Source organism: Euprymna scolopes, chromosome 46 (genome assembly GCF_053919585.1).
Source record: "Euprymna scolopes isolate OS-2025 chromosome 46, ASM5391958v1, whole genome shotgun sequence".
Taxonomy (NCBI): domain Eukaryota; kingdom Metazoa; phylum Mollusca; class Cephalopoda; order Sepiida; family Sepiolidae; genus Euprymna; species Euprymna scolopes.
The window spans coordinates 15,145,112-15,169,111 of NC_136527.1; the positions used below are offsets into that span (position 1 = coordinate 15,145,112).

The 24,000-nt window shown below is 31.7% G+C and overlaps 1 protein-coding gene across 2 annotated transcripts in view; it reads left to right on the forward strand.

Annotated features, from left to right (window-relative positions):
* LOC145270651 (anti-sigma-I factor RsgI6-like) overlaps nt 1–24,000 on the forward strand; it is a 129,819-nt gene that overhangs the window by 58,860 nt on the left and 46,959 nt on the right. For both annotated transcript variants that reach the window (XM_080126260.1, XM_080126262.1), the window contains exons 4-7: nt 1,243–1,399; nt 4,904–4,943; nt 8,019–8,177; nt 21,809–21,864. In XM_080126260.1, the coding sequence (XP_079982386.1) occupies nt 1,243–1,399; nt 4,904–4,943; nt 8,019–8,177; nt 21,809–21,864 (412 nt within the window). The remainder of the gene's footprint in view (nt 1–1,242; nt 1,400–4,903; nt 4,944–8,018; nt 8,178–21,808; nt 21,865–24,000) is intronic.

The following is a 24,000-nucleotide window of genomic DNA, read 5'->3' on the forward strand; positions in this document are numbered from 1 at the left end:
TCAGTCCTTATTGACCCTTCTCGGCCCTTTGGTATCCCTTTTTTATTGGGGGAAGCGGTGATGAAACAATGGGGGGGAATGCATGATGGGGGTGTAGAACTTGTAAATATGCAGTTTCGGTGTTCTTCATTCCCTGTGACGCTTATTCGTTATATTGTCTTTCTCCGCATTCAAGGGTTTTCCTTAATATTCAGTCGTTTTCATTATGGTTAGTCGTTGCACTTTTGCAGTTATTTCTCTGATTCCAATTTCTGATATTCTTTTTTCGAAGTTTTTCGGAATTATTATTATTATTATTATTATTATTATTATTATTATTATTTAGGATTTTAAGTTTAATCCCGTTTTTAGTATTTACTAAACTACCCGTTACCCGTTGGGTCAGTATGTTATATTAGCTATGGAATTCATGTATGAGCGTGACACTTGTGACGTAAAGAAACTAGTTTCTTTTTTACATAACAGAAACATTTCTATGAAAGTATATTAAAATGAAAAAAGAATATAGATAGATTTTTATGAGTCGTTCTGTTTATTATAATTGATTATTTTTGAAAAAAAAAACTTACAAGCCATTGAATTATAAGTGGTTTGCCATACTTATAGGTAAATGTACACTGAACAGATACCATAATACTTAAAGTTTAATTCATATTTTGATATACCTTTTTTGAAATGAAATTGTTGTTGAAAGTACAAACACTCTCCCCATGTTAAGAATGGCTTTTTAAATAGAAAATGAAAATAAAAACAAGCATTCATGACCCATTGGATCAAATATTTAATTTATATGTTAATAATAAAGTCAATAAAACTAATTAAGACAATACAGAAATGAACGATGTAAAAAATAATGTAGAAAGTATTAACAATTGTTTATTTGGATAATTTAAACGCGTAAAAAAAATAAACAACTGGGACGCTGAAAACGTACACAGTAAAACAATACATTTTATTGTCGAGTTGATTATTTATGTTGTTATGGGTTTATGTTTGTGTACGCATGCGCAACCGGAAGTCGAACACCGGATGTTGGGTTACAATACCCGTTACAAGGTCATTTGAGTTTTATAATTATATAGATTAAATTGTTAGGTAAAAGTACAGATTAATTATAAAACACTCTCCCTCTCTGCATGTTAAGAATGGAGTTCTAAATAATAATGTTATTATTTTAACACGGTAACATAAGTGCATAAGTACTAAATAATTTACTACGGTGCAATTTTTTTCATTTCACAGACGCAAAAGCAGCTGAAATTTACATCCGGGGATTCAGTCTTCAGGTGGAATACGTCATGGATAATGTGTCGGTGATGGAAATTGTTCCGAATCCAGATTGGAGAAAAACTGCGGACGAACAAATCGAAAAATACCGAAAGGCAGATGTTGACATCAGGTGCGCAAATTTTTCAAACATGGCCGATTGATTTATTTGGTTGTTGCATAAGTTCCCCCCGTTTTTTTTTGTTTTTTTTTTTTTAAGAAAATCAAAGAATTTTAACAGCAAAAGTAATTGTCGGAATTGTTAAAAACATTTCTGATTGCTTAAAAGAAGAATAAAACGAGCTATATGTCTGTTGAACTGTCTGTTTGTCTCCATAATTTCAAACTCTATCTCCTCCGAAACCAAAAGTCGTAGAGCGGCGCTAGGGGCCTCAAATGATTGGATTTTTTTATAGGCCGTTCTTTTTATTGGTCTTTAGCCGGTTAAAATTGTTTTTAAGGGGTCAAAAATTGATCAAAAATTAAAAATAATCGTTAAACATTCTATAAATGCACCTTAGTTTATTTTTAATTTGTAATCGGTTTATATGCATGTCACATTGGTAAAGTGGTAACGTCATCAGCTTTGAATGCTACAGTTTTGCTTTTGATTTTAGCTGATGGAACCCAAATATTTTTTTTTACACTTGTTGTATAGCAGGGGGTTTCATATTGGGGTTCATACATAACGGGTCTAACGACGGTGATGCAGAAGAGAAGGAAGACATTTATACCTATTACAGTTCTGTGGGTTCTTATAACATATATTAGCGAAGAGAGAGGGTGATCAGTTCTATTACTCTCGACTCTGCTAATCCTAGCTCCTATTATTGAGAAATTCACTTTCTGCTATGACGTCAGATGTGGGGTTCCAAACGTGACCATCTCACGTGGCTCAGCACACGTTCTCCAAACACACTTCTGCAAACAAAGAATTCTGAACCAACCTATTTTTCAACCTAACCTATTTTTTTCAATATATTTTTAATTTGTATTGTTCATTCTTTTTTTAGCTGACCTTTTTTAATTCAGTTTTCATAAAAGAATGAACAATTAAATTCTTTCTACAATACAAACAATATCTAACTATTTTATATGGAATTTAACCATGGCTAAATTTTAACATTCAAATTTCTGAATCTATTTCCGAACCTTGCTTACAAGGATCGAGTCTCGGCTTATCCTAATCTCATTTTGAAATCATGACTCTATTATAATTCATACGAAATCTGGACAAGTTAAAATATTATATTTAAGCGTATTTTACACCCGAGCAAAGCTGGGTGCTCCCTCTCCCGCTAATGATCTCTCTCTCTATATATATATACATTCTCACCTGACTCAAAAATGAATGCTAGTTCATAACATGCCACTATTCTAACATAACAATCTATATATTAATGCGATGTGTGATATTTTATTCGTAACGCTTACGGGTCATTTAATTAGAAAGAAGCAACCCTAGTAGAAGTTAAACAGAGCTGAGAGGAGAAAGATAATGAAATATCAAAGTCTTATGAAAAGAAACTGGAATCTTAGGAAGATTTCCATCTTGATGAGAGCAACTGGATTCATAGAAAAGAATTTCAAAACCCACTTGGCAAATATATCTGGTGAACCAAGTGCAAGAGAGATACAAACAATTGCACTTAAAGGATAAGTTAGAATCTTAAAAAGATCTCTCAGTTTGATTGCATGAGATAGTGAGTGAATGTCTTGCATCCGATAGAATGCACCATTTCCAGCTAGAACAAAATTATAAGAAAATTTTAAAAAAAGAAAAGATTTTCATTAAATTTAGCAAATCCTTATGCTTTGAAGTAAAGTGAATTAAATAAATTCAATGTAATGTGAACAAACATCGCAAATCTGGACCCTAATCACAGTAGCTTTTTATGTCTCAGTAGCAATGCGCCTTGTTAGAAAGGAATAAAAGTAAAAAAGAAAAAAGTACTTATCAGGATTAAATATTAAAATTGATTGGCAATACAATTCTTCTTTTGTAAGATTATGGACAATATTTACTACAATTGTAGTTTTGAGTTTGTATGAGGGATTCTCAGATAGCATTACTGAATTGTTGTCTTGGATTTATTTCTGTGTCTACATTTAGACATTAACTCATTGCTTTTATTTAATCTATATATCAGTACGATAGCGTGTGTTATTTTCTGTGTCACGCTTACATCCGGGTCATTTAATTGTAATGTACTTCCATTTCTTGTCATAAATAATTTTACCAAGAATTCTTCATAAGTTTTGGCTTCGGTTTCCATTATAGCTAATGGTACATAAGTCATCTATTTTTTTTTTTTTTAATAATTTTATCAAGAATTCTTTATAAGTTTTGGTTTCGGTTTCGATTTTAGCTGATGGCACCTTAGTAATCTATTTTTTATAAATAATTTTATCAAGAATTCTTCATATATATATATATATATATATATATATATATATATATATATATATATATATATATATATATATAAAATAATCTTTATCTTCCATGTGTAATCACCTTTTTCTTCACCATATTCCCTCTGCTTTACTTTTTTGTTTTCAAGTAAGATCTTTGACTTACTTGTTGTTTCATCAAATACTTTTGCTAATTCCTACCCTCTGATGAGAAGGAAAGTATTTCTTCGAAACTCCGCGGATTAAGGACTATCCACTTATCAAGTGTTTCCTTTTCAGATTAAATGTTTTTAACTCTTTTTCAAAGTGTTTTTTAACATGTTTTATTAACTATTTGCTCTTATATATATATATATATATATATATATATATATATATATATAACTACTTAATTTACTCACATAAAATTAATATACAAAAGTATAGATTTATGCGTAAACTTTAAGTATTTACTTCATAAGTGCTCAATACGTAGGTAGAGCTAGTTAGTAATTTATAAAATATATATGGCGATTAAGCTATAATTTATGCGTAAACTTTAAGTATTTACTTCAAAAGTGTTCAATACGTAGGTAGAGCTAGTTAGTAATTTATAAAATATATATGGCGATTAAGCTACACTGAATATTCCGCGTTTCATCCACTCTAGGACTCTTCAGGCTTATGAGTCCTAGAGTGGATGAAACGCGGAATATTCAGTGTAGCTTGATCGCCATATATATTTTATAAATTACTATATATATATATATATATATATATATATATATATATATATATATATATATATATATATATATATATATATATATATATAAGTTTGGGATTCGGTTTCGATTCAAGCTGATGCACCCAAGTCATATTGATATATGTTTTATTTTTGAAATCGCCACTTTATAATCTATAAAAATAGATAGAGCATTAACTCTATAATAATATATACGAAATCTGCAAGAATTAAAATATCATATTTAAGCGTACTTTACGACCTGGCTACGCCGGGCGCCTCTGCTAGTTTAGATAAATACTTTTGCAGTTTTTACAAAAGAGCTACAATAATATCAGAGCGTCACCATTTACGCTGAACATCTACAGAATGCCAACATCAATATATTACATATGAATCAGTCACCTGTGGAATTTCTACAGGCCCCTCTAGTTGTAAATAATATTAGAATGATGTTGATGTTTTCTTTCTTTTTTTTTTCTTTTTTTTTCCTCGCAGACTGACCGGAAAATGCAAAGAAAAAGATTATAAACTAACTGTGAGTAAAAAAAAAAATTTATCCTTCTTTTTTTTTTTTTTTGCATAATTCTTTCTATATGTTTTAGTTTGCATTTTATGTAAAATAGAAACTATTCACTTCATAGAATAGAAACTTCATAGAATAGAAACTTCATAGAATAGAAACTTCATAAAATAGAAACTATTCACTTCATAGAATAGAAACTTCATAGAATAGAAACTTCATAGAATAGAAACTTCATAAAATAGAAACTATTCACTTGTTTATTCTTTTATGAAAGTGTGTACATGGATGTCTGGATTTGAGATTCCACGTATGGATATTACTACGTATGTAGGTATGGATGTAAACATGTCATAACTATATATGACCATTATATGTCTATGTATGTCTGTATGTGTGTGTGTATATATGCGCGGGTGTAGCAAGCTGTAGGCGTTTATAAGTATATAAATATATTTATATATATATATAAGTACATGTGGGGTTTAGATAACTTTCGAGGTTTTATGCTTATTCTTATTTTGTTTGTTTATTTCTTTTTATTTTTTATTTTTGCTTATTTTATTTGTTTTATTTACCTTATTTTAATTTTAACTTTATTCTTGCGTAGTTATAGTTATTGCCTAGTTTCAGTGCGTGTGTGTGAGTAAAATAAAACGAACAGCATATATTAACGTGTGTGTGTGTGTGGGTGTGTCTGTGTGTATGTGTTGTGTGTGTGTTGCATGTATGTGTATGGATGGGTGTAGATTGAAAGACACCGGTCAGTACTTAGTGACCATAGGAAAGGTTCTTAATTTACAGACTGCAAGACAAAAATACTAAATTCTCAATTACCTTATGCCATAAAAACCAAAAGATGGGATGGATAAAGAGAAAGGGAAAGAAAAAAGAAGATACTTATTATATTCAAAGACCTCACTTGTCCTCTGACCGTTTTATGACTCCCACCCAGATTACATTCTAATTTGACAAACGAAATAGGAAAATGTATTTGGTTCAAAAATCAGTTTTCGACGGTAATTCTTGGCCTGAAGACGTAATCCCCCAACGCGATGAAAAACCAAGACACGGAATAATAAAATAATGTTAAAAAATACACATAGTTGGTGACTACTCCCTTATTTAAATATATATATATATATATATATATATATATATATATATATATATATATATATATATATATATATATATATATATATATATATATATATACTTAAATAAAATTCAACGTGGTTTAAAAAAAAAGGGTTTTAAACTTTGGACTTTGCCGGTAAATTTGCAAATAACTGGTCATTTTTTAAAAATTAGCTTATTTTATTTATTGATCTTTTATCTTCAATTTGTGATATATGTATTTGAGGTGAGAAAATTAATTATTATCATTTTAATAGACATTTCAAAGTGAATAAAAAAAAACGCTTGTCTAAAATATTATATTCGGTTTATTGGTAAAAGCATAAAATTTCACACTGAACCTGAAAATATCGTAAAAATTGAACCAATAGAAACATTTTGATAGATTTTTAAATTTCAAATATTGAAAAAATTTAACTCGTAAAATTCAATTGATTTCATTACGTAAAAAAAATGGCTGCATGAACTCGCGCAGGCACTTTGTAAACACTGTTTTTTAAAAATAAAAAATAATATTTCTATTACTTTTTATACAATTTTAATAGTTTATTTTGGAAGTATAAAGGAAAAAAAACAACCCACCTTTAAAAGAGAAATTACGATTTTTTTATATTTTATTCGCAGTTTGGTGTTAGGGGTATGAAAAATTCTCCCAAAATTCTGACACACCTAGTGGTATATATATCTATATATATATGTTAATTTTTATTTTATTTCGGACTATTAGTCTCATCTTATCTTTTTATTGGTGCACAACGTTTCGGCCAACTTCCTCTGGCCTTCGTCAGGTGGTAATCGCGACGGATAGGAACTTCGAATCTCCTAACTGCATTCTCAGCCATCACTGCCATCCGTAGTTGTTGTCGTCTCACCACATTTTTGACCAATTACCTCTGGCACGCTTTGGGTGGGATTGAAACCGCTATCTTCAGACAATGTTCATCTGGAACCGTAGAGATTTAACGTCTCTATCAACTGCGCCATGGGCCCCGAAGGGCGATCAAGGTTGGATTCTTTGATCTTATAAATCCACATTTATTTATTATCTGATCTTCCATAGTCGGGTCCGTACCGATTGGTATATATATATATTATTCCTTATTGGAATTTTTTTTTTTTTTTTTTTTTTGAGATTAGCATTGTATGTTAATTTTTATTGATATATTTTTAATACTCGCTTAAAAAGTATTTTATTTAAAAACGACATGGAATATAAAATATAAATATGGATAAATTCTTAACAATGAAGAATGGAAGTACCCATTGAATAGTATTTTTATAGGCAAGTGATTTTTTTTTAATTTATATATTTATATTCAAAGTAAGTTAAAATTTGTTGATTTTCTTTAAATCTTTTTTAAAAGAAAATTGATTAAAAAAAATAAATAAAATCATGCGTAATTTGCTATTAAACCTGTTATTTTTTTTAATTTAGTCTTTGCTCCTTTAATTGAAAAAAGAAATTAGGGTTTGAATTACATTTTTCAAGGAGTTATAAGCTTCGAAAGATATGAAGGTCGAATTATTCAAGTTTTTATCACACATTTTTTATGGCGATTTCTGACACTGCTAATGCATGGGAGAATAGTGGCTTTGTAGAGATAAAGAGTACTCTCAGGTGTGAGTAATCTTCTAACATTGTAGATTGATTCGTTGATTTCCTTTAAATCTTTTTTAAAGAAAATCGATTTAAAAAAAAACAACAAATATTACATGATTTGCTATTAAACCTGTTATTTCTTTTTAAATTTGGTCTTTGCTCCTTTAATTGAAAAAAAAATAGGGGTTGAATTACATTTTTCAAGTAGTTATAAGCTTCGAAAAGTAGAAGGTCGAATTATTCGATTTTTTTATTACGCATTTTTAATGGCGTTTTCTGACACTGCTAACACACACACACACTAAATAAAATGATGAGCCTTCTAATACGGTTTTATTTTATGATTGCAGATGACGCAAGAAAAATATCAGTTCGGTTTTGGTGCGTGTGTAAAGGGTCCACTATTTTCAAGACCAGAGCAGGAAGTTTACCGACAATTTATTTACACCAATTTTAATTGGGCAGTTCTTGAAAACACTCTCAAGTGGAAGAATATGGAGACTACAAGGGTAAGAAAATATTTAAGCCTTAATGTCTAAACTGTTGGCACTTGTACAGTTTAATCAAGACAAAAAAAAATTAAAATATCGAAATAAAGGTTATATTGTACGTATTTATTTTGACTGAAGAACTCCGAAAAAAGTTCCCTTAATTTGGTACACTGAAAGAGCATTACAAGGTGCCTTATTGACTGGGTATTTATTTGTTTCCCCACGAAACAAAATGTTACACAAGGTCGTTTTTAATGGGGTGGGGAAACCAGCTCCCCCTCAAAAGGGGCACTCTGGAAGTTTTCAAAAATAAAATTGCCTTAGTATAGAACGCCCCCCCCTCGTTGATTAAGGACAATTAAATTGAGTGCAGCCACCAATCCATTACGAGTACCGGGTATCGTCTAGTTATTTATTTGTTTCCACACAAAACAAAATGTGACACAAGGTCGGTTTAATGTGGGAGATAACCAGCTCCCCTCAAAAGGGGATTCTGCAAAAATAAAATTACCTTAGTACACAAGAGTTCCCCACTTCATTGACTGAGGACAATTAATTTGAATGCAGCATCTGTGAAGACACCACGCTTTAGTGACCAGCCCAGTACGAGTACCGGGTATCGTCTGACACCTTACAGTTTGGTCCTTTTTTTTTGTATTTATTGAGATTGGAATATTCTATTAGTAGGTAACAAAGGTTAGTTCCACCATAACAGCACCGAACTTCGAACGGAGTCGGTTCCGTCAACCATCACGAGATAGAAATTCTAAGCAGTTTACAACCTCGGGAACTTGCACCTGTTATAGCCCTGTTAGGAGCTGCACTACATTTTTTTTATATCAACGACATTTATTTCCTCATTCCCCCTCCACGCATGACTTCTCGTTACGACTGTGACGTCTCCTTCTCCCTGACCTCTGTCCTCTCGAACGTCCTCTCAAACGTGCTCTCGAAGGTGCTCTCAAACATCATCGTTTGTCTTTTTTATAGTCTTTTTTTCTTACGGTGACTTCATTTCGCATTTCGTATCCACTTGCATACGCGCGTCCGCACTCTGTTACATGGGATGCCATACAGATCTAACTTTACAACTCTCTTGATGAGTTCCACGCTTACAAAACTCAGAATCTTTTACGCTAAGTGATTGAAAAGGCTGCCCCAGTGCAGCTGTAAGACCATATACACTCCACATACATAAACGCAACGTTTATTTTTTTTCATCTTCTTTTCTGGTGATATCGTCTCTCATATTTGCAGCTGTCGATGGTAGAGGCTCCTGGGTTTACAAGTCTAAAATATATATATATATATATATATATATATATATATATATATATATATATATATATATATAGGGTGACCCCCCAAAAAACAGATGCTAAATGGAGGCCATCTAGAACATATGCTGTAGAACGGAGAAAAAAAGGCCAAAGACTCTAGTGTTTTGATGTGATGTTTTGAATATAATAAACTAGTTATGAGCAAAGTTTCATTTCATTCGGACAAAACAGTAAGAAACGGGGCCTAATTATAGTTGGGGCTCGTTTTTTGGGGTCACCCTGTATATATATATATATATATATATATATATATATATATATATATATATATATATATATATATACGATTATTTTTTTCACTATAACAATTAAATACCTACAGACACTAGTGTTTCATCCGTTCGAGAAACTCCGGTACAGGGTGTCACGATCAACACCAGTAGACAGATTCGAACTCGGCAACACGAGCCATCTCACGCTCGATTAGCAAAGACCTAATCCATTCGGCTACCATGAACCGCGTGAAATAACGTTGAATTTAAACATTTTAATTTGTTTTTAAATGTTCTTTATGTCGGTCAGACAGTGATCTAATCGTTATACGATGATCTATGCATAAGAGCTAAATTGACCGACTTAATACAACTGAAAGCGTTCAACGATAAGAAACGAGTTTCTTATAGGGGATGTCATATATATATATATATATATATATATATATATATATATATATATATATATATATATACATATATATAAAAGTGAACGTGTCTGTGTATCTGTGATCTGTGTGTGTGTATCTGTGTGTGTGTCTGTGTGTCTGTGTACATTTCCCTACGCAATAACTCTGTCAATTTTTAGTCTACAGACTCGAAATTTGATATACAGGGTACTGAGATTTGGGAAAATCGATGCGATCGGTTTCTGGCCAGAAATTTGGCGACTAAGGGGTCAAAGTTCAACGATTTGACCTTTGAGAACTCTACCAAACTCCTCCGACAATTTTGGGTCTACGCACTTGAAATTTTAGATATAGGTTCCTTGGGCATGGATCTAACTTAATAACTTGATTTGGGCCAAAAACAATAAATGTTAAGGGGTCATAATAGGGGTCAAAGTTTAAAAACATTGACCTCTGCGGTCTCTTCTAAATTACTCAGACAATTTCTGGTCTAAATATTTGAAATTTTACATAAAGGGTATTCAGATATAGGGCAAGCTTTTTCATTAGTTTGGGTCGAAACGTTTTAGTTACCAATATATAAATGTATGTATGTCTGTTTGCATGTCTGCCTTAAACTTTCAATAGAGGCGACGGATTTTACCAAGATCAGTATGGTTTTAATGTTCGGTATTTCATATGACGAAAAACGAAAAATTGGCTAAAACATTAATATCTTCTCCTTCAACTAGGCACTTTTCTACAGGGGGGTCACTTTTTTCGGCGATATTTTTGAAAGTTATCCTCTCCTTTAGATTGACTAGCCTTAATTATAAAAAATGTTACTTCCGGTTTGGCGGTGGTCGTAACAGCATAAACGTTAGGTTTTAACGCCGTTCTTTTCCTCCTTTGCGGTACAGGTTCGAGCCTGCCTTCCTACTACCACTTTGTTTTGTTTTTTTTGCTCAACATACACATCAAAACACCCGGGCAACGTTGAGCTGAAATGCTTGTGTGTGTATATATATATATATATATATATATATATATATATATATATATATATATATATATATATATATATATTAGACATTAAGAGGAGATTATAGATAGATATATAAATACCCGTTCACATACACCTTTCACAATAAAGCTAGAACCAAGAATTAGATAGAATCGAGCAATTGCATTGACAACGGACAACGCCAGACCCAAAGTGGGTTTCGATGTACTGCATCTCATCATCAGCGCGAACCCAGGTCGTCGCACTCATGAAGTGTGCAATACTGACGACCTAACCATATGGGCCACGGCGCAATCTATTGGCTATGCCTCGATTTTTTTAAATTCTTATATTTTTATCCAGTTCTACATTCTACGATATGACAAGCAACGCGTCTATACAACTAAGATAGTTACTGCTGGTAAAAAACATACACAACTTATTAAAACACAGAATGTGAGCTTTTGTTGTTGGCGACGCAATACCGCTACTACTTAGAATAATGAACTATTCTATGATATCACTTCCGTCCATGATGTAACTTCCGGGTATTGAGAACCGATTTCTGAAAGGAGTCAGAGACAGTTACGCGGAGAGTATGTTTTTCACCAACAGTCCAGCAGTGAGCAAAGACATTGCTCAATTACCTTTTTCATGAATTTTTCTTTATACATATTTATTTAATTGTTACTGTGTTTTTTTATTAATACATTTTTATTTAATTGTTACTGTGTCTTTTTTGTTAATACATATTTATTTAATTGTTACTGTGTTTTTTTGTTAATACATTTTTATTTAATTGTTACTGTGTCTTTTTTGTTAATGCATATTTATTTAATTGTGTCTTTTTTGTTAATATATTTTTATTTAATTGTTATTGTGTCTTTTTTTGTTAATACATATTTATTTAATTGTTATTGTGTTTTTTATACATTTTTTAATTGTTACTGTGTCTTTTTTGTTAATACATTTTTATTTAATTGTTACTGTGTGTTTTTTGTTAATACATTTTTATTTAATTGTTACTGTGTCTTTTTTGTTAATGCATATTTATTTAATTGTGTCTTTTTTGTTAATATATTTTTATTTAATTGTTATTGTGTCTTTTTTGTTAATACATATTTATTTAATTGTTATTGTGTTTTTATACATTTTTTTAATTGTTACTGTGTCTTTTTTGTTAATACATTTTTATTTAATTGTTACTGTGTGTTTTTTCTTAATACATTTTATTTAATTGTTAATGTGTCTTTTTTGTTAATACATTTTATGTAATCGTTACTGTGTCTTTTTTGTTAATACATATTTAATTTTTACTGTGTCTTTTTTGTTAATACATATCTATTTAATTGTTACTGTGTCTTTTTTGTTAATACATATTTATTTGATTGTCGCTGTGTCTGTTTTGTTAATACATATTTATTTAATTGTTACTGTGTCTTTTTTGTTAATACATATTTATTTAATTGTTACCGTGTCTTTTTTGTTAATATACATTTAATCGTTACTGTGTCTTTTTTGTTAATACATTTTTATTTAATTGGTACTGTGTCATTTTTGTTAATACATATTTATTTGATTATCACTGTGTCTTTTTTGTTAATACATATTTATTTAATTGTTACTGTGTCTTTTTTGTTAATACATATTTATTTGTCATTGTGCCTTTTTTGTTAATACATATTTATTTAATTGTTACTGTGTCTTTTTTGTTAATACATATTTAATTGTTACTGTGTCTTTTTTGTTAATACATATTTATTTAATTGCTACTGTGTCTTTTTTCTTTATACATTTATATTTAATTGTTACTGTGTCTTTTTTGTTAATACATATATATTTACTGTGTCTTTTGGTTAATACATTTTTATTTAATTGTTACTGTGTCTTTTTTGTTAATACATATTTATTTAATTGTTACTGTGTCTTTTTATTAATACATATTTATTTAATTGTTACTGTGTCTTTTTTGGTAATACATATTTATTTAATTGTTACTGTGTCTTTTTTGTTAATACATATTTATCTAATTGCTACTGTGTCTTTTTTGTTAATACATATTTATTTAATTATCATTGTTTCTTTTTTGTTAATACATATTTATTTAATTGTTATTGTGTCTTTTTTGTTAATACATATTTATTTAATTGTTATTGTGTCTTTTTTGTTAATACATATTTATTTAATTGTTACTGTGTCTTTTTGTTAATACATATTTAATTGTTACTGTGTCTTTTTGTTAATACATATATATTTAATTGTTGCTGTCTCTTTTTTGTTAATGCATATTTATTTAATTGTTACTGTGTCTTTTTTGTTAATACATATTTATTTAATTGTTATTGTGTTTTTTTTTATTAATTATTCAACCACTAACACCACGTTTACGAACAACATGATGCTATGTCTACCATTACATGGAGAGAGACAAACGAACTCATATTTATATAATTGTGTCTTTTTTATAGAATATCTGCATGAATATAATTACACGTAATAGTTAACTAAAGATGATCATCCCATAAGAAAACCGACAAAAACTAAGAAGAAAGTAATTAAAATGAATGTTCAAAAGAATATACAAATTCGCTAGATTTAGCTTCTTTCTTAGAACTGCACGCCTATGGAACTCTGTTCCATTTGTCTGTTCCCCACCTGACTACAACTTGGATGTCTTCAAGTCCAACATAAACAAATTCCTGATAAACCGCCCCTTTAAGTAATCCAATTTATCAAATCTGCATATTTATTTAATTGTGTCTTTTTTGTTAATGCATATTTATTTAATTGTTAGTCTGTCTTTTTGTTAATACATATTTATTTAATTGTTACTGTGTCTTTTTTGTTAATACACATTTATTTAATTGTTACTGTGTCTTTTTTTGTTAATACATATTTATTTAATTGTTATTGTGTTTTTTTTTTATTAATTATTCAACCACTAACACCACGTTTACGAACAACATGATGCTATGGCTACCATTACATGGAGAGAGACAAACGAACTCTAGTCCTCATTACTACTACTACTACTACTACTACTACTACTATGGAGAAATGACATAACACGACTATCTTTATGTGGCGACGATTTATGTTTACTGTGCTACATTATTAACGATACATTTTTTTTATGTATAAAATAGAATAATGCAGGTGTTACTAGCTATTTTCCAATATTTCGAGATAAAATCTCTTTGTCAAAGCAACTATTGACAGTTCTCATGTTTTTATTTTCCTCGTCCAATGTTATTGCAGTCAGACATAAAACTAACATTAAAGAAAGTTTTAATGTACTTCGTTTTCAATTTGTCAAATATCACAAACATCTGTCTAGATACTTCCAGAATCAAACAGTACGAAAGAAGGGGTACAATCGGAGTTTAAAAAAAAAATGGGGCACCTAGAAGGAGCTACAGTGATTGGGTGCAATTTTGCTCTTAGTCGAATGGGCTCGAGTTATTTTGTTAGAGCTATAGGCAGAAAGATTTGTTAAATTAAAAGAAAAAAAATGCAACATCTCAGGATTCATAAGACAACGCATTGCTTTCTCTTCAGTTATCGATAAAAGAATTAAGTGAAATAAAAATCATTGTTTTCAAATTTACCCTCCTCCCTGCCTCATTTTAATAATTTATCAAAAACTATGGAAACTAAAGTATAACTATCCCAGCCAACAAATGGACAATAGATGCACATATTAAAATAGACATCAGTGGCTTATCTGATTTCTGTCATATTTTCAGCATAAAAAAAAAATCTTGGGAATTAGTTAAATGTTATAAGTATTGAAATGGTCGTGTTGCCTGTTTAATGATTGTGACGTTTTTTATTCTTGCAGTGAAAATGAAGAATTGAATCTGTCCGAATTGGGGCAAAGTTTGGATGGTTTGATGGTTAGCGATTTCTGTTATAATCGAATAGGATGTCCTGGAACAGTGTCCTCTTCACACACACACACACACACACACACACACACACACTACGTATGTACGTACTTATATATATTGTGTTCATTTAGGCAGCATTCTTTCATTTAAACAAACATTATTAAACACAAAAGAGAGCTTCCTTTTAATATTTAATAGTATTGGTACGTTTAAAAATAATATTTAGTTAAAAATATTATGTATCACTGTCTGTCTGGCGTAAATGAACACTTAACATTAAGTTGTTTAAAATTCAACGTTATTTCAAGCGGTTAATGGTAGCCGAATGGATTAGGTCTCCGCTAATCGAGCCACAGATGTCTCGTGATACGGGGTTCGAATCGTTCGACTGGTAGTAATCGTGACACTCTGCACTGAAGATTCCCGAAAGGATGAAACACTAGTGTCTGTAGGTATTTAATTATTATAGTAAAAAAAATAAAAAAAATAAAAAAAAATAAAAATAATTATGACAGCCCCTTTAAGAAATTCGTTTCTTATCGTTGAGCACTTTCAGTTGAATGAAAAGTCGGTCAATTTAGCTCTTATGCGTAGATCATCGTATAACGATTAGATCACTGTCTGTCTGGCGTAAATGAACACTTAAAATTAAGATGTTTAAAATTCAACGTTATTTCAAGCGGTTAATGGTAGCCGAATGGATTAGGTCTCCGCTAATCGAGCCAGAGATATCTCGTGATACGGGGTTCGAATCGTTCGACTGGTAGTAATCGTGACACCCTGTACTGAAGATTCCCGAAAGGATGAAACACTAGTGTCTGTAGGTATTTAATTATTATAGTAAAAAATAAATAAATAATTATATATATATATTTAGACAAATATTATTGAATAGCACGGAATTATTCTGTTTTACAATTTTCCTTTCATGTCTGTAGACCAAAAAACTGACAGAAGAGTTTGGTAGGCAACATTTTTTAAAACAAATATATATACGCATACATAAATATATAGAGAAAGAGTTTTTTTTTTACTATATGCTTTTTATGCTAATATTACGCAAGTATAAATCATATAGAATATCTGCATGAATATAATTACACGTAAAAGTTAACTAAAGATGATCATCCCATAAGAAAACCTAAAAAAAACTAAGAAGAAAGTAATTAAAATGAATGTTCAAAAGAATATACAAATTCGCTAGATTTAGCTTCTTTCTTAGAACTGCACGCCTATGGAACTCTGTTCCATTTGTCTGTTCCCCACCTGACTACAACTTGGATGTCTTCAAGTCCAACATAAACAAATTCCTGATAAACCGCCCCTTTAAGTAATCCAATTTATCAAATCTTCATTACTAACGATTACTACGTATTATCCCATTGGTTACTAGTGGCTTCTAGGCCTTGATAAGTGGTGACCACCATGTAAAAAAATGTTTTAAAGAATATGCAAATTAGCTAGACTTTTTTGCAGATGAATGCAATTCCACGACCCATATATAACAAAGTTGTATTTTCTTTTTTAAATAAACAGAAAAAAGGTTCGCCTTTTTTTCTTCCTGACCTTTGGGCCAAGGTCTTTTTTCTGTTATCAAAGTGTAGTATCTGTTCCAGCAGATACTGCAATCAAAGATCATATGTTGGGGCAACCCCACATATCAGACTATTGCTCTTGTGCAATCAGTTTTGGTCAATGTAGGGAAACCCTTCATACCAATTGTCACTATCTAGGACCCTCTCAAGAGAACTGGTTTCCCTCTCCTCACTCTCCACATTAACAAACTGCCGTGTGCGTAATTTGTTCAGCGGGAAAGCAAATAAATAACTAAAAAGAAAAAAAGGCTTGTTTTTTTTCTGTTGTTCTTGGCCTTTGGGGCGGGATCAAGGTGTGGTATCTGTTCCGATGCTGCTCTTAGGGTGGTTTTTCTCTATCAGTGGTGGAGAAACCCTCTGTACTGCGACAATTATTTGTTTTCGTTCCTACCCGAGTACCCCTTTTGCCTTTTTTTTTCGGGGAGGTGGTTTCCCCCACATTAAAAACGACCTTGTGTCACATTTTGCTTTTGTGGGGAAGCAAATAAATACTAATACTGATAGATAGAAAAAAGGTGTTTAATATGAAGACACACACACAAAAAAAACATTAGCAGAAGTACTCGGCGGGTAGGTTGCCATAAAGGTGCTGCTTCGTGGGATGATTTTGCCAAGATATATTTAATATTGTTCTTAGCATATGGGTGTATGTGCCGTCTAGTTTTCTTTCCAATCTTTTGGTGAGTGTCCAGGTTGCAGCACCGTAAACAAGGACAGACTCTACCACTGCCCTGAAGAACTGCCTTTTCAGTTTGTCAGCCAGTCTCGAAGTCCATACTGAATGCAGCCCATCCAATGCGGTCCATGGTTTTGAGATGCGAATTTCTCTCTCTCTCTCTCTCTCTCTCTCTCTCTCTCTCTCTCTCTCTCTCTCTCTCTCTCTGTGTGTGGAAGCTATTGTTTTTTTTACATAGGCATCACCACTTATCAAGGCCCAGAGGCCACTCGAGGATAAGGGTTAAAGAGTGTACAGTAGAAATTGGACAATATATTAATCGATAGTAATGGAAATTTGGTAAATTTGCTAACTTATATAGTAAGGCTCATCAAAAACTTGTTTATGCAAGACTTGAAGGCAACCATGTTGTAGTCAGCAGGAAAGCGGAAGACAATTCCATAGGCATGCAGTTCTAAGAAAGAAGCTTTGTTCATGGAATCTACGTTTAGATTTAGGTACAGATAAAGAGTGGGGGGAAATTATTGATAGAATTTTATTTTACAGAGTTCTCACCAGTAGATCTAATCCGCAATAATGAAGACAACCGTATATTACAACATGGGTTTTATTATACAATATATTTCTTTGATGTTGTGCAATCAGTTTTGGTATATATTGTGTTCATTTAGGCAGTATTCTTTCATTTAAACAAACATTATTAAACACAACAAAGAGCTTCCTTTTAATATTTAATAGTATTGGTACGTTTAAAAATAATATTTAGTTAAAAATATTATTTTTATATATATATATATATATATATATATATATATATATATATATATATATATATATATACTTGTTTATTGTTATATAAACATGCTCACATCCCGCTGCTACAAATAGCCACTTGTTTCAATCAAACAACAGATATCATCAGGTTATTCATTGAACTTTTGAATAGTCAAGTTGCTGCCTGATGGTATCTGTTGTTTGATTGAAACAAGTGGCTATTTGTAGCAGCGGGATGTGAGCATGTTTATATAACAATAAACAAGTATTATCAGCTCTTTTTATTGAGCACTATCTAACAACCTCGTTGAATTCATTAGTCCATTACTTTTGAATATAAAAAAACCCGAGTATATATATATATATATATATATATATATATATATATATATATATATATATATATATATATATATATATATATATATATATATATATATATATATAAAGAGAGAGAGAGAGAGATTAGATCACTGTCTGTCTGGCGTAAATGAACACTTAACATTAAGTTGTTTAAAATTCAACGTTATTTCAAGCGGGTAATGGTAGCCGAATGGATTAGGTCTCCGCTAATCGAGCCAGAGATGTCTCGTGATACGGGGTTCGAATCGTTCGACTGGTAGTAATCGTGACACCCTGCACTGAAGATTCCCGAAAGGATGAAACACTAGTGTCTGTAGGTATTTAATTATTATAGTAAAAAAAAAATAATTATATATATATATATACATATATATATATATATATATATATATAGACAAATATTATTGAATAGCACGGAGTTATTCTGTTTTACAATTTTCCTTTCATGTCTGTAGACCAAAAAACTGACAGAAGAGTTTGGTAGGCAACATTTTTTAAAACAAATATATATACGCATACATAAATATATAGAGAAAGAGTTTTTTTTTTTACTATAAGCTTTTCACGCAAATATTATGCAAGTATAAATCATGTAGAATATCTGCATGAATATAATTACACGTAATAGTTGACGAAAGATGATCATCCCATAAGAAAACCGACAAAAACTAAGAAGAAAGTAATTAAAATGAATGTTCAAAAGAATATACAAATTCGCTAGATTTAGCTTCTTTCTTAGAACTGCACGCCTATGGAACTCTGTTCCATTTGTCTGTTCCCCACCTGACTACAACTTGGATGTCTTCAAGTCCAACATAAACAAATTCCTGATAAACCGCCCCTTTAAGTAATCCAGTTTATCAAATCTCCATTACTAACGATTACTACATATTATCCCATTGGTTACTAGTGGCTTCTAGGCCTTGATAAGTGGTGACCACCATGTAAAAAAAATGTTTAAAAGAATATGCAAATTAGCTAGACTTTTTTGCAGATGAATGCAATTCCACGACCCATATATAACAAAGTTGTATTTTCTTTTTTAAATAAACAGAAAAAAGGTTCGTCTTTTTTCTTCCTGACCTTTGGGCCAACGTCTTTTTTCTGTTATCAAAGTGTAGTATCTGTTCCAGCAGATACTGCAATCAAAGATCATATGTTGGGGCAACCCCACATATCAGACTATTGCTCTTGTGCAAACAGTTTTGGTCAATGTAGGGAAACCCTTCATACCAATTGTCACTATCTAGGACCCTCTCAGGAGAACTGGTTCCCCTCTCCTCACTCTCTACATTAAAAACTGCCTTGTGCGTAATTTGCTCAGGGGGGGAAGCAAATAAATAACTAAATAGAAAAAAAGGCTTGTTTTTTTTTCTGTTGTTCTTGGCCTTCGGGCCGGGATCAAGGTGTGGTGTCTGTTCTGATGCTGCTCTTAGTGTGGTTTTTCTCTATCAGTGGTGGAGAAACCCTCTGTACTGAGACAATTATTTGTTTTGGTCCCTACCCGAGTGCCCCTTTTGCCTTTTTTTTTTTCGTGGAGCTGGTTTCCCCCCACATTAAAAACGACCTTGTGTCACATTTTGCTTTTGTGGGGAAGCAAATAAATACTAATGCTGATAAATAGAAAAAAGGTGTTTAATATGAAGACACACACGCACACAAAAAAAACATTAGCAGAAGTACTCGGCGGGTAGGTTGCCATAAAGTTGCTGCTTCATGGGATGATTTTGCCAAGATATATTTAATATTGTTAATAGCACTAGTTTTCTTTCCAATATTTTGGTGAGTGTCCAGGTTGTAGAACCGTAAACAAGGACAGACTCTGCCACTGTCCTGAAAAACTGCCTTTTCAGTTTGTTAGTTAGTTCCGAAGTCCATACTGAATGTAGCCCATCCAATGCGGCCCATGCTTTTGAGATGCGAATTTCTATATCTCTCTCTGTGGAAGCTATTTTTTTTTACATTGGCATCACCGCTTATCAAGGCCCAGAGGCCACTCGAGGATAAGGGTTAAAGAGTGTACAGTAGAAATTGGACAATATAGTAATCGATAGTAATGGAAATTTGGTAAATTTGTTAACTTATATGGAACGGCTAATCAAAAACTTGTTTACGTTAGACTTGAAGACAACCATATTGTAGTCAGCTGGAAAGCAGGAAAACGGAAGACAATTCCATAGGCGTGCAGTTCTAATAAAGAAACTTTGTTCAGGGAATCTACATTTAGGTTTAGGTACAGATAAAGAGTTGGGGAAATTATTGATAGAGTTTTATTTTACAGAGGTCTCACCAGTAGATCTAGTCCACAATAATGAAGACAACTGTATATTACAACATGGGTTTTATTATACGATATATTTCTTTGGTGTTTCATAACCATTTGGACAAGCTTAAATATTATTTCTTTAAAAGATATTCCAAAATGGCTAATCCTCAGATACAAAATACAACTGTAATCTATATATATATAAAAGCGAAAATGTGTGTTTGTTTGTTTGTGCGTTTTTGTGTATGTCCACAAAAGGCTTTTTTTTTGGGCGCGTTCCCGGGGGGGGTCGCTCATTTTTAAAACTTTTTATATCAAGTCTAAATCATAATATCTATGAGTTAACAACGGGGCTCGCCTGTCTATTTAATTTGCCCGACTTTGAAACGTTAAATATTCCACATTTTTTGGATCGCTACGTGTTGATTCGGCTTTTTCGTATAAAAGCGAAACTAATTCGAAGCTTAAGTCAGCATTGTTCCTGGCGCAATCGCCGGGAACGTCCAAAAGCAATCAGCTTGATCAATACGAAGTTTCTCCTTATATCAGACAATTGCTATTCAATTTGGACAATCCCCTTTAAATGGGGAGCTAGTCCCCCCCAACATCTTGGGGAAACAAGAAAAACAAAAAAACTGCCCCACAGTAAATAAAAACTGTCCCGCAGTGAAAGTTAACTCCGCTACTAATATTTGACCTCATTAAGTAATTAAGTACGGGCACCTGTCGATTCTTAATACTTAAATAAATTCAAACATGTTTCCGTTACTATTTCTTGCTGGCCGAGCGGTTAACGTCGCACTTTTTTTTTTTTTTTTTTCACACTTTATTTTCTAACTTCGCCTCTAGGCTTCGGGTTCAATTCTTCCTACTTACTTACCAAAACTTTTTTAACTCCCCCCCCCCTCGACACAAACACCCGGACAACGATTTTTTATTATTCTTTTGTTTTGATTTACCCAAAAGCACACACACCTCTAAACACCCGGGCAATGCCGGGTACCCCCATTTCTTATTTACTAATACAAGCGACGAAACTCACTAATTTGTTTATTTTTGTTTGCGATATTTCTGAACGAATTCATTTTTTTTTTTTAATACGAAAGTGCGTATTTACCTAAATGCTAATTATATTTTTCAGGGGAATCTCAAATTAACAGTTCCATCAAAAGTGATTCCAGAGCTCCGAAAACACGGGTAAGTTAGACTTAATTTTTGGTGAGGGACACCTGTTTGTCAGTCGACCACGCATATCTTTAGAACTACACGGTCACTTTATGAAAATTTGGTGTGTCGTACTTGACAGTATCTTTGAATATATGAGCTGGATCGGCTTAATAGTTCATAGAAACTGTGACACTGACTTCTGGAAATAAAACAATAAAACAAAGGAAAGCCTCGCCGAGCAGTTTTTTTTTTTTTTCTCCGAAGAAAAGATATTGCTCTCGAAAATTAGGGACATCTTATACGTAAGGTAAGTAAAGATAATATAATAAAAATTATAGAAAATTCTTTCTAATATTGTCATTATTCTTTACATATTAACTCATGTCCACGGTGTTTCCTACGAACTGCATTGATATAGCCCTCAAACACACTTTCTTAAAAAATATTAATTTTTAAACATTTTTGACGGCCTATCAAGCTGAAATATGAAATTTCGCAATTTATATATATATATATATATGTGTGTGTGTGTGTGTGTGTGTGTGTGTGTGTGTGTGTGTGTGTTGTTTTGAAAAAAGAAAAACCGAAATGAATTTATATAATGGTGATCATCGTTTCGTCCCTTATTGCAAGGGACATCTTCAGGATATTCAATATCCTGAAGTTGTCCCCTGCAATAAGGGACGAAACGTTGATCACGATTTTATAAATTCATTCGGTTTTTCTTTTTCAAAACAACATAACGTCAACTCTCGCTGGTATTTTTATTTCATTTTTATTCATATATATATATATATATATATATATATATATATATATATATATATATATAAAGAGCAAATAGTTAATAAAACATGTTAAAACACTTTGAAAAAGAGTTAAAAACATATTTAATCTGAAAAGGAAACACTTTATAAGTGGATAGTCCTTAATCCGCGGAATTTCGAAGAAATACTTTCCTTCTCATCAGAGGGTGGGAATTAGCAAAATACATACAAAAGTATTTGATGAAACTGCAAGTAAGTCAAAGATCTTCCTTGATAACAAAAAGTGAAGCAGAGGGAATATGGTGAATAAAAAACTGATTTCACGGGAATGGATAGTCTGGTGAAAGGTAAAGTATCCAATGACGGTAAAAACCAAAAATGTAAATCCAAGAAAGTTAGTTAAATTTCCATTCGCACAAGTAAAATCCAAGGAAATCACGTAATTGGAAGATGATCCAAAGTAATCCAAAAGGCCGAAATCCGTGGAATAATTCACAAATAGGTACAAGGAAAAGATGGGGGAAATTTCAATAATATTAATAAAAGAAAAATAAGATATGCGTTTGACACAGTTGCCGAGACAAAATGTAATTAAGAAAAATAATTTATTTTATATATATATATATATATATATATATATATATATATATATATATATGTATGCATTTCTTTTTTTAATTAAATTATGCATATATATTATTCCTTAATTGGAATTCATTTTTGAGATGAACATTATATATATTAATTTATTTTTATTTCGGACTATTATTCTCATCTTTATTAGTTGTTGTTCCTATCCGTCGCGGTTACCACCTGACGAAGGCCAGAGGAATAGTTGGCCGAAACGTTGTGAATAAACAAACCAATAAAAGATGAAAAACAACAACTAATAAAGATGAGAATAATAGTCCGAAATAAAAATAAATTAATATATATAATGATCATCTCAAAAATGAATTCCAATTAAGGAATGATATATATACCAATCGGTACGGATCCGACTATGGAAGATCAGATAATAAATAAACGTGGATTCATAAGATCAAAGAATCCAACCTTGATCGCCTTTCGGGGCCCGTGGCGCGGTTGATAGAGACGTTGAATCTCTACAGTTCCAGATGAACATTGTCTGAAGGTAGCGGTTTCAATCCCACCTAAAGCGTGCCAGAGGTTTACTTGGCCAAAATGTGGTGAGACGACAACAACTACGGATGGCAGTGATGGCTGAGAATGCAGTTAGGAGATTCGAAGTTCCTATCCGAAGATCCTATCCGTCGCGGTTACCACCTGACGAAGGCCAGAGGAATAGTTGGCCGAAACGTCACAATAAACAAACCAATAAAAGATGAAAAACAACAACTACTGAAGTCCGAAATAAAAATAAATTAATATAAATTAT